At 40.7% G+C, this 17006-nt stretch overlaps 1 protein-coding gene across 1 annotated transcript in view; it reads right to left on the reverse strand.

Moving 5' to 3' along the window:
- The window catches only part of ANKRD29 (ankyrin repeat domain 29), a 61731-nt gene extending 47403 nt beyond the window's left edge, over positions 1–14328 (reverse strand). The window contains exons 1-3 of the mRNA XM_006835120.1: positions 14263–14328; positions 13609–13719; positions 7916–8014 (exon numbers count right to left, since the gene is read on the reverse strand). Of these exons, the coding sequence (XP_006835183.1) occupies positions 7916–8014; positions 13609–13719; positions 14263–14328 (276 nt within the window). The remainder of the gene's footprint in view (positions 1–7915; positions 8015–13608; positions 13720–14262) is intronic.
- Between the last annotated feature and the right edge of the window lie 2678 nt (positions 14329–17006).

The raw sequence follows: 17006 nt of genomic DNA on the forward strand, positions 1-17006 counted from the left end.
ACCCTACCCAGAGAAGCAGTGATGCCTGAAATGGAGGCAGAGATGATGACGTGGAGCGATGGAGCAGCTGGAGACTTTAGATCCAGAGAGGGAGAGCAACTGTATGCTGAAGAACTGGGGGGTACAGGGGAAGCATTACAGGGTAAACCCTTTGGCTGGTTAATGATGCATGGAGGGGATTGTAACCATGGCAATGAAACAATATACGATAGAATGAATGTAAAACTAATGTCCTCCCATGTAAACTATCACATAATTCACAATAAAACATTTAAGTAAAAAAAAAATCATAAAGACTATTGATTGACTAGTAATCAACCCAATATTTCTTTCTATTCTTCTCTCAACTTTTCTCAGTCCTTAAGAGATTTTTGTTTGTGTTACCATTAGCCCTCAGTATATTTCTTTGTTTTTTGAAAGTAAGCAGGTCTGAATAATATTGTTTTTATTAGGGAAAATCTGCCTTTTCCCTTGAAGTGATAATAAATAAGGAATATAAAGCAAGAATGGAAAAAAAAGATTAGGGTAATTTTCCACTATAATTCTCAATGGGTCCAAACATTTTTCTCCTAGAGAGAATTCAACTGCTGACATGAAAATTACCTAAAACGATGATCTGGTATTGTTATGTACCATGGAATTTGTTCTGACAGATAGCAAACCTATGTCCAACAGGAAGAAACCCTGTCTGGTGCTGTGCTAACCTTTGAGTGCATTGTTGTAGCCACTGTGTCAGTCCAGTCTCTTTTTCTTTGACTTTTTCTATCAAGCATAAGGAGTCCAGGTGTGGCTCTGTTGTATAAGCACCAGACTGATAACCACAAGGTCAGTGGTTCAGACTCACCAGCTGCTCCTTGGAAATCCTATACAGGGTCACTATGAGTCAGAATTGACTCAGAAACACATAACAACAACTAAGTATAATGTCCTCCTCCAGCCATTGATTCCTCCTGATAAGTTATATCCAGAGTATGTGAGATGAAGTCTAAGTTTCATCATCCTTGATTCTAAGGAGCATTCTGGCTGTACAGGCAACCCTTGAAGACATCGTGGTTTCAATTCTAGATCACTTCAGTAAACCTGATATCGCAATAAAATGAGCTGCACAAACTTTTTCTGTTTTCCAGTGCATATAAAAATTATGTTTATACTCTAGTCTCTTAAGTGTACGGTAGCATTATGAAAACATTTGAAATACTGTGAGAATTACCAAAATGTGACAGAGAAATGAAGTGATCATCACATGCTGTTGGAAAAACGACCCCAGTAGGCTTGCTAAATGTAGGGTTGCAACATCTTCAATTTGTAAAAAATAAAAACAAAAAACAACAACTCACACAATGAAACGCAGTATCTGTGATGCACAATAAAACAAGGTTATGTCTTTACTTCTTCCAAGACAGATTTTCAGAGCCTGACTGGGAGACGAGGAGGAGGAAGAGATTGCCTGCAGCCACTCTGGCTGCCTTCCCCAGTCAGGGGTGTGTTCTGCAGAGGTGCCTCTCCTACCCTCCTACAGCCCACCTGCAGCAGAGTGAGTAAACAATAAGGAGAACCTGCCAGTGCAGGCCATGGTGGCCTTCTGAGAGCCCCAAAAGGGGGGACTGGAGCACAGAAGCAGGACAAGCTGAGTGTGCAGACCTAGGTGAGGCATTCTGGGGAGTGCCCGCAGAAACCTCAAAGAGGAGAAGCAGGGAGAGAAACTCTGCCCCCAGGAGGCATTGCCAGCAGTGTGCAGTACTGGGACACAGGAGCCTGGGGCCTAGGCACCTTCCCATGAGACATCCCATGCCGATGGGTGCTGTCTGAATGAATTGAGACCTTGGACCTTTCTCTCTCCCTCTGGGACTGGGAGGAAGGCAGGTAAAGTTCTTTACTCAAGGTTGGTCATGACTTTTCTTATTGGAGCTGTGCCGTTCATTTCAAATTTCTCAGCACTGGATCTTTAGGATTCAACCTCAGGATCCCAGGCACTTTCCTTCCCCTTCCCTGACACACTTGTGCACTGGGTCGTCTTTGGACCAGGGGGCAGACTTGGGACACTTCCTGTCACCTTCTACGAGCATGGTGCTAGGAGGAGGTTCTGGGGTGTGTATTTGTGTGGCTCCTGGGCAGTATGGGTTAGTGCAGCATTCCTGTTGAAGCACTAGGTTGACGGGCCTATCTCATTACAGATGAAAACTGCTCTCATCTGGGACGTTAGGAACACGGACACACTCCTGGTCTGCGTCAGACAGATGAGGGATGTCTCTGTAAAGCTGAACTAGACCCATATGCTGGAGAATCTAATTTGGGGTTGGCTTTTCCCAGGGTCTTTCCTGAAAGTCTGGTTATCTTCCCTGTGGTGGATTCAGTTTAACTCCATTTATCTGGTTAGAAATGTCACAATTGGAAACTAAAGATGGAATTAAATAAATAAATAAACCGTTATGAAAATTTCTCAAAAGGCTCTGAGAAAATTTGAACTATTGAATTTACTATCATTTCTCTGTACTGCTCTTCTTAGTACACTAGACTTGTTGATCTGGGTTATGGAGAACGTGATCTTCAATTCGTTCAGTCGAATGTCACCTTTCCACGGTCTACCTCAATAGGAGGGATTCAGGACACTCTTTAGAAAGTCTGACACAGCCCTAAGGTCTGGTGTGTCTTAATTTGCTTTACTGAGGTGAAGCAGTACAGGGGAAGAGAAGTGTGTATTTTACTTGATGAAAATTTGGTTTATGATTTGTTCTTTCTCAAAAGACTGTGGGACATGCCCTGGAATAAGGTCTAATCAAAGAAAACCAAGTGGTTCATTATGATTTGGAACTTGCCCCATAACCCATGTGAGGTCTGAGTCAGTGGTGGACTGAGTGGTAAATTCATTCTAGAGATGATCTAAGAGTCTTCATAATGGTCAGCTCACCAGGCCCTTGATCAGATCCGAGGTCAGAAACATACAGAGCCCTGCCTCACATCGGATCCTAAAGGCGATGCGAAAATGCCCATCTCTTCATTGCTCCTCTAGATAGGACCAACCATGTATCCTCTAGTCCAAAATCTTTGGGACATACCAAATCAGTGCTTAGAGAACAATTTATAGCAATAAATGCATACATCCCAAAAGAAGAAATAACTAAAATCAACAGATTAACACAACATCTCCAACAATTAGAAAAAGAGCAGAAAAGTAAGCCTACAGACACCAGAAGAAAAGAAACAATAAAGATTAGAGCAGAAATAAATGAAACAGAAAACTGAAAAACATAGAATCAACAAGACAAGAAGTAGGGTCTTTGAGAGAATTAATAAAATTGACAAGCCACTGGCAAATCAAACAAAAGAAAAGAAGGAAAATATGCAAATAACATGCATCATAAAAAACATGGGTGATATCAAACAGAACCAATGGAAATAAAAGGGATAATAACAGAATACTATGAAGAACTGGACTCTTAACAAATTTGAAAATTTGGACAAATTTGAAAAATGGACAAGCTAAAACAAACAAACAAACAAAAACAACCTATATAAACTAGCAAAAATGAAATAGAAAGCTTGAACAGATCTATAACAAAAGAAGAAATTGATCAGGTCATTAAAAGAAAAACTCCAACAAAAAAAGTCCAGGCCCAGATGGCTTTAATGGCAAATTCTTCCAAACATTCAGAGAAGAGCTGGTACCAATTCTACTCAAACTCTTCTAAAACATAGGAAAGGATGGAAGACTCCTAAATACATTTTATGAAATGAACATAATCCTCATACCAAAAACCAGGCAAACACCTCACTAAAAAAGAAAATTATAGATCAATATGAGCAGACATGCAAAAATTCTCAATGAAATTTTAGCCAATAGAATTCAACAATGTATCAAAAAATAATACATCATGACCAAGTGGAATTCATACCAGGGATGAAAGCATGGCTCAATAGTAGAAAAACAGTCAATGTAATCCACCACATAAATAAAACAAAGGAAAAGAACCACATGATCATATTGATTAATGCAGAAAAGGCATTTGACAAAATCCAACATCCATTCCTGATTAAAACAAAAAACTCAACAAAATAGGAATAAAAGGAAAATACCTCAACATACTTAAGGGCATAATCCTGGTGTGGTGTTGTAGATTTAATGCAATCCCAATCCAGATTCAAATGGCACTCTTTAAAGAGATGGAAAAGCTGATCACTAATTTTATATGGATGTCAAGAAAACAGAAATCTTCACCACTGAAGTATGAATAACACTGTGATAAATGGAGAAAGGATTCAAGTTGTTAAAAGACTTCATTTTGCTTGGATCAGTCAAGAAGTCAAACAATGTATCACAACCGGCAAATCTGCTGCACAAGATCTCTTTAAAGTGTTCAAGAGCAAAGATGTCAGTCTGAGGACTAAAGTGCAGCTGACTCAAGTCAATGTATTTTCAATAGCCTCATATGCATGTGAAAGTTGGACAACAAAATAAGAAAGACCGTAGAAGAATGGATGCATTTGAGTTATGATGTTGGAGAAAAATATTAAAAGCACCATGGACTGCCAGAAGAACAAACAGATCTTTGTTGGAAGAAGTATAACCAGAGTGCTCCTTAGAAGCCAAGATGACCAGACTTTGTTTCCATACTTAGGCCATATTATCAGAAGTGACCAGTCCCTGGAAAAGGACATCATGTTTAGTAAAGTGGGGGGTCAGCAAAAAAGAGGGAGACCCCCAATGAGCTGTATTGGCACAGCAGCAGCAGCAATGGTTCAAGCATAACGATTGTGAGGTTGGCACAGCACTGGGCAGGGTTTTGTTCTGTTGTTCATAGTGTTGCTATGGCTCGGAACTGACCTGACGGCACCTAACAACAGCAACAACCACTATAAAAGGAAAGGAAAGAGACCTTGGATAAGCAAAGCCTTACTTAAGAAGAAGAAAAACGTTGGAAATCTCTCACTTCCTGATATCAAATTCAACTACACAGACTCAATTTTCAAAACTGCCGGGTACTAGTACAACAAAAAATACATAGATCAAGGGAGCAGAAGTGAGAACCCAGAAGTAAATCCATCCACATGCATTAGATGATCTCTGACAAAGGGCCAAAACACATTACATGGGGAAGAGAGATTCTCTTCAACAAATGGTGCTGGAGAAACTGGAATTCCATTAGCAGAATAATGAAATATGACCCATATTTCACACCGTACACCAAAACAAACACAACTTAACATTAAAGACCTAAATGTAAAACTGTAAAGATCATCAATGAAGAAATAGGGACAAACTTAGGAGCATTAATATATTGCACAAATATACTGTCAAACATCACTAAAAACACACAAATAGTAGAAGACAAAACACTTGACTGGGACCTCCTGAAAGTGTCTACACTTTTGTGCATCAAAAGATTTCACCAAAAGAATAAAAAGAGAGCCCACAGACCAAGAAAAATGTTTTTGCAATGACTAAGGTGCAGCTGACTCAAGTAATATCTAAAATTTACAAAAACTACAACATCTCAACAAGAAAAAGACAAACAACCCAATTTAAAAATGGGCAGAGAACATGAATGGGCAGACACTTCATCAAAGAAGATATTCAAGCAGCCAACAAACAAATGAAGAAATATTCATGATCATTAGTCATTCCTTTTGTTGTTGTTAAGTGCTGTGAGTCAGTCTGACTCATAGTGACCCTGCACACAGTTTCTGCGGAGCAGTTGATGGGTTTGAACTGCTGACCTGTGTTTAGCAGTCCAGTGCTTATCTTATAGTGTTGCACCAGGCGTCCTTTAGAGAGATGCAAATCAAAACAACAATGAGATACCATCTCACCCCAGCATTAATAGCCAAGTTCAAAAAAAACAGAAAATAACAAATGCTAACCAAAGGTGTGGAGAGACTTGGACTCTCCTACATTGATGGAAAATGGTACAACCGCTGTGGAGAGCAGTATGGTGCTTCTTCAAAATGATGGAAATAGAAATACTGTATGACCCAGTCATCCTTCTACTTGGTACATATCTCCAAGAAATAAGAATCATGACATAATTTATCATAGCACTGTTCACAACGGCAAAAAGATGGAGACCGTCTAAATACCCATCAATGGAAGAATGGAGAAACAAACACTGGTACACAGCACAATGAAATACTATACATCATTGAAGAAGAATGATGAATCAGCGAAACACCTCAAAATATGGATGAATCTGGGGGATATTATGCTGAAGGAAATGATTCAATCACAATAGGACAAATATTATATGAAACTAGTGTTGTAAAATATAAAAGATTTTTATGCTAAAAGAAATACTCTTTGATGATTTCCAGGGGTGGGAGGGATAGAGATTCACAGGCTATACAATAGATACATGTTAACTCGGGTGACAGGGAGGACAATATACAAGAAGAGGGAGGTTGTCAGAAGAATGATGAAAGTAGGTGAAGATACAGGGATATATGCATGGGCTAAAGAGGATAGAGGTACATAGTGTTATATATACAACCCTGGAACAACAGTGATCTGTGGGTAGATACATGGACAGATACACAGGCAGAATGGGTGGGGGTGAGAGAGTAGGAATATACCCACAAATATCTAAGGGTTGGACAGAGGGTATTTATTTACCTTTGCTGCAAACACATCTATGAATGAGGTGGAGCAAATACGGGGCAAAATGATGAAACACGTTAAGGCAATGAGTTGCTGGGCCTAGGGGCTCAGGCCCATAGTCTCTCAAGGGACACCATGATCAAATGGCATAAGCTAGTCCACAAAGACTATGCTCTACATCCTACTTTGGTGAGCAGCTACTGGAATCTTAGAAGTTCATGAGCAGTCATCTAAGTTGTTACTAAGATGCCTGGAATCAACTTATCCAATGGACCAATGGAGCAGGTGAACATTAGTCACCGTGTGGCTCTGAGTTCAGAAGGACTAGATGGAACCTGGCTACCATTACCAACTGCTCTGAAAAAGATCACATTAGAAGGTTCCAAACAGTGTGGGAGAAAATGTGGAACAAAATACAACAACAAAAAGCCTCATAGCCCAATTTTCAGCCAAATAGTAGGTAAGGCTATAGGATAACAACAACATTAGTAAGGTATGCTCACCAAGGATGGGCAATCATTCAAGATCAAAAGAACAACATTTACCTAAGGCCAAAGTTTTGAAGGGGTGGGAAGGAGGATGTAATGGAATAAAAAACCACAGGGAGGAAGTGGGATAACTGTTGTTGCAGGGAGGAGATTGCAATCATTGAGATGAAAAAAAGTGTATGCTTTGTTGAATGCAAAACCGATGATCTCTGTAAACCTTCACTCAATTTACAATAAAACTTAAAAAAAAAAAAAAGAATCAGTGGTGACTCCTTATTGTGATCTTGATACTAAAGTCCTATTGATTCCATAGCATCTTATCCCAAGAGAAGTACGAACTGCTTTTAGCTTTGCACAAAATGTATGAATGTTTAAGGATTGTAATTAAAGGTTTGGTTACCTCAGGCTAAGACACACACCTGACAAGACACAACTCAACTGATGCCCAACTAATGGATTGCTTCAGAGTCTTGTTTTCAGACACAGTGAGCCCCTGAATCTAAGTTTTAATGTTCCATCACAATAAAGCAATGATTACTGTTGCTCTCACTACCAACCTGGAGTCCCAGGGTGATGCCAATGATTAATGTACTCAGCTGCTAACCAAATGTTTGGAGGTTCAAGTCCACCCATCACAGAAGAAAGATCTGGCAATCCAATTCCCCTAAAATCAGTCATCAAAAGCCCTAAAGAGCACAGTTCTACTCAGACACACATGAGGTTGCCATGAGTCACAGTTGACTTGTTGGCAACTGGTGTTTCCTTACTAATTCACTATTAGGGAGATTTCTATGTCCATCACCCTGACATTCTTATTCAAGCTCAAATGCTGACCCACCTCTCTCTGGAGATTGATGTCTGCTCCCTGTAGAACCAGTTCCTTCACACAGTCCAGGTGACCCGCGTAGGAGGCGACCATGAGGAGCGTGGTGCCATACTAGATGAAGGAGAAACATGAAGAATTATGCCAGGCTGCCCTTATATCCTAGAGTAAGTTCCTGGAAAAGACTACATCAGCCCACTTAGGACAAGTCTCAGCTCCAAATTTCCCATAGTAATAAAACCACCTAGTGAATGACCTTAAAAGCAGACTCGATGGAAAAATGCAAGGCAACAAATTGCAGAGGTTGGAACTTTCCATTTAAATATTCACTCACTTTCATAATCTTCAGAAATGAAGTCCAAGTCAACCAGTTACTACATTGTAAGGCAGCAGTGACGTAATGACTTCATTTTATGATTTAGATTAAACAATTTCTGAGCCAGAACACTATTATTAATGCAAAAGAAGGTGTCTGTTTTCTGTTTAGAAGTCTTTATCTTCAAAACAGTTCAGGTAGAGATGAAAGGCACCACAATGAAACAAGATTAAAGCATAAAAAGGTAGGAGCCTTGGGGCCTGAGTCGACCTCTGGCATCAACCGTGTAACAAGTTGCTTAAAATTACAGGGACTCATTTACTGCATCTTTGAAATGAGAGCCTAGAGAAGGTGATGCCAAGATCTCTTTCAGCTTTAAGATTCAAGGAGTTGAGGCACATCAGGTAATCTGGATCCTTCCAATTAAAGCTGACTTTTGTAATTTAGTCATTTTCAAGGACTTCTAAATTGTGATCTTAAACACCACTTCTTCACATTTTTTCAGGAGTGGGTGACAAGAGATCTAGTTTTGCATATGAGGCAGGGTGGCCAGGTCTAGAGAGACAAGCGAATCATAGTTTATGATTATTTACATCTGTGAGATTTTATAGGAAGTTAGGAGAGTTGAGTGGTCACTCAGTGTGACCTTGGGCAGGTTACATAAGCTTTCATATTCTCGTTCTCTTCATGTTGGGGACCTGCCTCAACAGGGAAGTTTGGTTCACAAAGTAGGGAGATCTGGTGGTGAAAGAAATAGAGAAAGAATATACACAAAGATGCAACGAGAGAAAAAAAGAGACACTCCGAGACCAGAGTGGATGCAAAACTGGCAGGCAGACCCTGCACTGCAGGCAGTATTGCATGCAACATTCAATCTGCATTCGTCTTTTAGTTTTTCAGGGAGGGATTTTGCAAAAAGGAAGAAGGTGATTATTCAGATAAGACAGGGTACATAAATGAAATGTGATTAATGGTTCAAAACAGGACACAATGATTTACAGAAACAAATTCTAAAATATATATCGCAAATTGTCTTAATAATCTAACATTCTTAATTTTCCCAAAATTCAAGCAAACTGTTATAAATTACTTTTTAGGCTTAAATGACCCAAGGCAGCAACGTGAGGTTTCTCAAGGCTACTTAACATACCTTTAGCACTTAATCTCTAATGGGTAAAGGTGAAAAGGATTTAAAAGGTCTGAAGGGAGTCAAGCTGTTTCAGATACCTGGCTTAAACTTTCAGGAGGAAGGAGAACATCTAGGTTAATCTGTTTATACCTGGGGACAGTTTGAGGGGGCTGCCACTATTATTCTTTAAACAATACTCCCAGAATTTACCAATCTACTTTGAGTGAATACCCTGGGCAGTTTCTCTCTAGAGCCTCCCTGCGTAATCCCAGCAAACCTGCCTTTGTTTGTATCAGGAAGTTTTACTGCCTCGGCTTTAGAGGGGGTTTTGGTTTTATTATTGTACATGGATATCAAGAGCTCATGTATAAAGTTAATATCAAACATAAATGAATAACTTGATAAAGAACAGTTTTGACATGCTTGTCAGGTGACCAGAGCTTGTTCCTCAGAGAGATTTGTTCCCAGGACCCTACGCACTGCCAACACAGTGGAGACATTAAGAGAGGCACATAAGAAACCATTTTCTCAGAAGCTACAATTACTGGAGTTAGAAGCATAGAATGAATAATAAGACCAAAGAAAATTATACAGAGGTAGCCCACCAGTGAGTTCACAAAAACCAATGAACCCAGGATGTCAGGAGGTCACTTCCTTTAGCCCTCAAGGTCCATGGCTCACAATCCTGAGGAGGGCCTTCGTGTTGGATTTTCGTCCATGACACAGGGCCTCAGCATCTCAGTGCTTGCGGTCACCAACATCTTCATCTGTAAAATTCATCTGCCTGATTGATTGAGTAGATGAGGTAATTCAGGCAACATGTCTAGAAATATTGATGTTAGATCATGTGTTGCTGTTCAGCGTCATCAAGTCACTTCCAACTGATAGCAACCCTGTCTAGGGTTTCTGAGGAGCAGCTGGTGGTCCAGTGCATTCTCCTGCAGCACCGTTTAGCAAATGTTAGATATTAATATTATATTATGGTAGTTCAGCAAATGTTATCACATGGGTCTTGTTGACGTCTGTGAATGGCAAAGCTGGTTTTGAGAAAGTCTTGTTTACTATAGATAAGACGACCACAAGCAGAATCAAGAAAAGCTAATGACTTCAGAGCAGTGCTCTACGATCGTGTTTGTATACCACCTGACTATATTTGAATGTGGAACATTTATATAGATGATCCAATCCTTTACTCTGTCGAACTTTTTCCTCTGCATTTTTCAGTATTGGAGTGACAATGTTGGTTATTACTAACTTCCTCTTGTATGTGAAGAATTTTATTTACATAGCATATGAGAGCCCTTGATTTCAAGCCAATCTGAATAGATAAGCTATGAATGTATCCTTTATGTAAGAGGTGAGAAATTTTTTTATCCTGGGTCACACTGGTCTTAAAATAAAATTAATCATAAACCATAGGAAACACAAAGCACTCAATTTGGATATTTTAAAAGAGAGAATTGAAATATAGTAGACTCTTTTGTTTTAAAGTCAAGCGAGATGAATAAAACAAACAACAAAAGAACTTTATAGATTTCATTTCAGGTCTACATCATTTGGTAAAACACATTAATTGATAAAAAGCCAGAAGTTGGGGTAAAGGAGAAAGAAAATAATGGTTATCTGTTGAAGTATTTAGTTAAACAACAATGTTTCTTTTATTTTCAAAACCCATCAGTTCAACTTTAATTCTTCAGATAGTAAAGAATTTTACTTTATGTCTTTGCCTGAAGTTAAAATTTTTAAATCAGTTTTCATTTTACTATCCTACTTAATTCTAATACTTGATGTTTGACTATGTGTTTATCTTTTCAAAACTAACTTGTTTTGACCACAGGGTAATGGGTATGTTGTTGTTGTTGTTATGTGCCGTGGAGTCGGTTCCGACTCATAGCAAACCTGTACAGGGTTCCCAAGGCTGTAAATCTTTATGGGAGCAGAAAGCCTCATCATAAATGTAGTGAAAACCATAGCAAGTAAGGCAGTGAAGTGCACACATTAATATATCTAGAGACTAAAAAGTCATGTCATTGTATACCTTTGTGGTAAAGGTGTGTCAACAGCACATACCAACATTGGACAGCCTTGGAGATCAACTAAGCAAAAAAAAAAAGTAAACATCCTGAAAAGGCAACATGAATCTAGAAATTGAACATGAATGTTAGCAAATTAAAATTGTGGCAAACACAGGCCAAAAGTATTTGTTGCCATTTGTTGGAAAAGTAAGATTATTTGAGGTTCAGAACAGTTCCCAATAAAGCCCACCAGACCAATCTTTGCATTCTAATAGCTCTCCCAGGCTTTCTAGGGAGTCATGGAGCCTTGGCCCCATTAGTGAGGGCAGTACTAACCTAGGAAACCAACCACCACCACAAGAGAGCAACTTGGAGCCTGAGATCCTTATCCAGGTGACACACAGAGAAGGTGAATATAGCGTACAGAGGAGGTGACTAGGAATACCACAGAACTGTGGGAAACAAAGGGCTGCACCATCCCAAACATCTCTCTGCCCCTCAGACACCATCTGAGAGGCCCTCTAAAAAAGAAATGAGATGTTGGAAATGACCATCATAGAGAGTTGCTCCTTGGGCTGAAAGAATTCTCTCTCCAGAAATTTCCAGATAAAATGATGTTTTTGAAAAAAACAACAAAAAACAGTAAGTGGTGACCTATAGACATACCTGTGTATTCCAACAAAGCAAAAATTGAATCAAAATGGCTACTAGTCACCCAGCAGGCTAGACAGAGTATGAGCTCTGAGGGAAAGAGGAAGAGAGATGCTTCAGATGGACAAGGTGCCAAGAAAGCTGATAACACTGGGTGCTGTCTGGGGGCATATGGATGTGGGACAGCAGGGTGACCCTGAAAAGTTAGGAGGAAGACTCAGGTGGTAAAATTGTGATAACCTGAAGAAAGTCTGACGTGGAGACTATAAAGATATGGGACCCAGAGCAGGTAGCAATGAACTCTATTACTAGCCTTCCAACCCTAGGCCTGAAGCGGAGGGGCAGCTGCAGTGGTCAGGGCCTGGAGAGTGACAACGTTGTAGGGGGAAGACAGCAGACAGGCACAGGGAGGGCACTGAGCTCCCCAATCTCATTCTCCTCCCAATCCATTGGCCAATCTCAACTGGAAACCAGACGCCAGGCAGCTCTGCTGCTGCAATGCATACAGTTCAGACTCTTGGAACAAACTGGAGAAGTGTTGAGAACGGGTCTGGAGGTGCCAACCCAAGATATCCTGTACCAGGCCCCTGTGGGACATCTGGAGCAAACTCTAATATTTCACTCCTGGGGCTGCTGGCTGCATTCACTTAACTAAATGTATACAATAAAAGCTGGAAATGGCACACCCTGTTTTCAGGAAAACAATTGGGATCCTTTGAAAACATTTGTATTTAAATCCTCAAATCAAAACACCTCAGCTCTGTCCTCATCTGAGGCCCTCTTTGTCCCCAGAGATGCGAAGTCTTGCTGAGTAGACAGAGATTGTTGCTTCTAGCTATAAGGGAGAGAGCTCTCATTATTGAGTGGGGCGTGCCAGTGGATGGCAGTATCTATTTTTATTTGCCCTTTAATTGCCAATTAGAGTACTTAACGTTGTAAAAGGTACTGAAAAGATGACAGAGGCTGGGTGGGGCTTTCATTTTCTGTTTTCTTGTCTTAGTAGATAAACAAAACTAAACTAAAAACCTACCTTCTACATCCCTGGAAGGTCCCCTCTGCTATAAATGATCTCCATCTTTTCATAAAATCAGTTAGCTGTCCTGAATTCTTTGACTAAACTGCTTTTTCTTCTTGGAATCTGCCAATTCTGCTTCCCACTGAAGCGTCTCTCCCTACTGTGGCCACCTTTGGTTTAATGCATGTAACTGTTTGCTTGGCTTTCTGACTCCCCCCATGTGTTTTAAAGGTCACTATAAGGAGCCCTGGTAGCGTAGTGGTTACGAATAGGGCTGCAAACCTTAAGGTCAGTGGTTCGAAACTACCAGCTGTTCCGCAGGAGAAAGATGAGGCTTTCTACTCCCGTAAAGATTTACAGCCTCGGAAACCCTGTACAGGGTCGCTGTGAGTCAGAACCAACTCCACGGCACTTAACTTAACAACAACAACACAGCACCTAGGATTTAAAAAAGAATAAAGCAAGCAAACACGCACAAAAGTAACTAAGCACTGTGAAAGGAAACGTATTCACAAGGGGTTCTCATGCCAACAGGGGAGAATGGTGTGTTCTTGGCATGCATGTACCGGATCCAGTGCGTACACTGTCTCTGCAGTCCACATCCACCCGGCCACTGTTCAACAACAGCTTCAGGAGCGCCAGGTTTCCTTTCCTGGCTGCCCAGAAGGCAGCGTTTGCAAGGGGAGTTTCCTTCTGCAGACACAAAACAAAACAGGCATCTTAAAATGGAAATCAGTTAAAACCATCACATCTATGCAAACATATCCAACACCATGCCTTTATGTACGTTCAAAAGGAAGCTATTTCCAGATGTGCCATGTCATTTGGAAGCTTGCTCCAAATGGTTATCTTACAGATACCTGGGCTATATGTTATGAAGAGCTATGTTGTTGATAACTCCAACATTATTAATACTCTATTTTCCACCAACATCCTTACTTTCCTGCCTCTGTGTCTTTGTTCATACCATTTCCTTTTTGCTTGAAATGAAATTTCCCTCATCATCCCAAGGCCAAAATCTCTCCAATTCTGGCCTCCCAAAGAAGTTATGTTCTTGTTGTTAGGTGCCATCTAGTCAGTACCGACTCATAGAGACCTTATGCACAACAGAATGAAACACTGCCCGATCCTGGGCCAACCTCACAGTTATTGCCATGCTGGAGCCCATGAGGCTGTCACTTTGCCAATCCATCTCACAGGGGGTCTTCCTCTTTGTCTCTTTTTCAAGAAGCTTACCTTTTCTTGTCCGTCAGCACTTTCTACCTGATTCCAGGGGAAATGCCTCATTCCCTTGCACTTCATGTTCTTTGCTTCAGCTGGAACTTTCCAGGTTTTAGTTGAGGGCCCAGAACGTTGGGTAGAAAATATTATTTCATGTCCTTCTATGGATTTTCACTCCATTTGGTTATTTATTCTTTAAAACTTTTTAATGTGAATTGAGTGAAGGTTTACAGAGCAGATCTTTAGTTTTACATTGAACAAATCATATAGCTTGCTTCATGTTTCCAGTCCCCTCCATGTACCAATAGTTAACAGCATTCACCTTTATTCTTTTAACTATTACATTCCTCCCTGGGTCTCCTGATAACCATCTTTCCTCTGCTAACCTCCTTCTTTCTGCATATTGTCTGCCCTCTAGCGCATGAATAATTTTTCCTCCTTAACCATCATAGATTGTTTCTTTTTAGTTTGTATGAACAATTATATAATTGACCATTTCAAAATAATAGTGGCACACGCCCTTCCCCCTTCCCATCCCAAATGCTTCGCTGGGATCAGTCTGTATCTTGAGACATGAAGTTTTGAATACGCTTCTGTAATTCTTCTTTTGCTTGGGTATTGGGAGGTTGTATTCATGGGGGGCCATAGCTCACGGGGGCTATAGTTCTCCCAGGTCATAGTTCTCCATTTGGTTATTTTAAAGTTACAAAGCTAATATTGGAATCCTGTTGCAGAGCTGACCACAGTATCATTTCCCTCTCTAAAACAATAGATTTGGATTTCCAGAGTACATTCCATGAGTGGGAGGAGGCCTTTGGAACAAAACAGCTCTGTGTTTTAATCTGGGCTTTGGGTGTTTGAGAGTGCAGTGACTGTCTTGAAGCTTAAACGATCTAGATGAATCAAAATCCACACTAACCATCATCAAGTTAATTCTGATTCACACTGACCCCTTAGGACAGATCAGAACGCCCCCTTAGCGTTTTCTAAACTCAATCTTTGCAGAAGCAAACAGAGCGACTGTGGTTAGCAGGCCAATGCTTAGTCCACAGCGCTACCAGGCCTTCTGTGCAGTGTCCAATGGGTCCAATAGTTAGAATCCCTTTGTTGGGTTCCATCGAGTTGGTTCCCACTCATAGTGACTCTATGCACAACAGAATGAAACACTGTCTGGTTCTGAGCCAGCTGCACAATTATTGTTATGTTTGGGCCTTTTGTTGCTGGCTGTGTTCATTCATCTTGTTGGGGATCTTCCTCTTTTGAGCTGATACAGTGTTTCATTCTGTTGTGCATAGATAGAGTCACTGAAGTGCTTACTATCAGGAACATAGTTAAGTGCTTAGCTACCAACTGAAATGTTGGTAGTTCAACCCTACCCAGAGGTGCCTTGGAAGAAGGCCTGTTGATCTACTTCTGAAAGGCCACAGTTATGAAAGCCCTCTGGACTGTAGTTTCACTCTGCACCACACGGGGTTGCCATGAGTCAGAATTGGCTCAACAGTAACTGACCTCTGCAAGACGTGGTCTATCTCTGTATGTTGTTGTTAAGTGCCTTCGAGTCGGTTCCGACCCATAGCAACCCTGTACAGGGTTTCCGAGGCTGTAAATCTTTACGGGAGCAGAAAGCCTCATCTTTCTCCCGCGGAACGGCTGGTAGTTTCGAACTGCTGACCTTAAGGTTCGCAGCCCTATTCGTAACCACTACGCTACCAGAGCTCCTTAACTCTGTATGTACTAGCTCCTTAATCCTCCTCACAGCTCAGTGTGGTGGCTGCTATTATCGGTCCATTTTACAGGTGAGATAAGTGAGAAATGGTACGTCAGGCATAAGTGCCAGCCAGTCTGTTGCTTAAGAATGCCCTTCAAACCACCACACAGTTCTGCCTCCTGCAGAACTCTTCACCTGTAGACAGCAAGGAATAATCAATGTTGGCCCCAATGACCTGATCCTCCACTGGAAGCCCCTCTTCTACCAAAATGGAAAGTCACCCAACCTACTGCTTGGGGTCTAGCAATACAAATCACATTCTCTCAGTAACTTTCAGATCTCCTCTGGGTACGATATGATTATAAACAGTCTGGGGTGGGACCAGGCAACTCCTCTCAGCTTTAAAGGAATCGATGCATGTAAAAATGTTTTATACAAAACCACAAACTATTTATCCAACTGTGTTAACTCCTCTTATACCTCTTTCTTGATTTGTCTGGTCTCTGCAATAAGCCAACGTATCTCTCCGAAACTTGTTGGTGGCAATATTATGAATAAGAGTAACTAACTGAGATCTTATTCTGTACCAGGGATTATGCTACCTCCTTTGACTGCTCTAACTCACTCCACTCCCAGCACAATTTCATGAGCGAGGCATTACTGCTATCTCCATTTCTAAAAAACTGAGGTAAATATATATGCAACAAACATTTGCCATTTAATATGTACAATTCACATGTACGATTCTGTGACATTAATTATGTTGACCATTTTGTCCAATTACCACCATTATCTGTTCTCAAATTTTTCCATCACCCTTAACAATGATTCCCCCTCCCTCCTCCCTTCCACTCATCTCTGGTAATCAGTAAGGAGCTTTCCTAGTCTAGATCTTTCATGTAAGTGGGATCATACCATATTTGACCTTGAGTGACTTATTCCACTCTGAATAATGTTTTCAAAGTATTATCTCCATTTTTCAGATGAGGAAACTTGAGGTCAGAGAGAGTGAGTTATTCAAGATCATACAGTTAGGAAGAGACCGGATTCA

The sequence above is a fragment of the Chrysochloris asiatica genome, unplaced genomic scaffold (genome assembly GCF_000296735.1).
Source record: "Chrysochloris asiatica unplaced genomic scaffold, ChrAsi1.0 scaffold00015, whole genome shotgun sequence".
In the NCBI taxonomy this organism is placed as follows: domain Eukaryota; kingdom Metazoa; phylum Chordata; class Mammalia; order Afrosoricida; family Chrysochloridae; genus Chrysochloris; species Chrysochloris asiatica.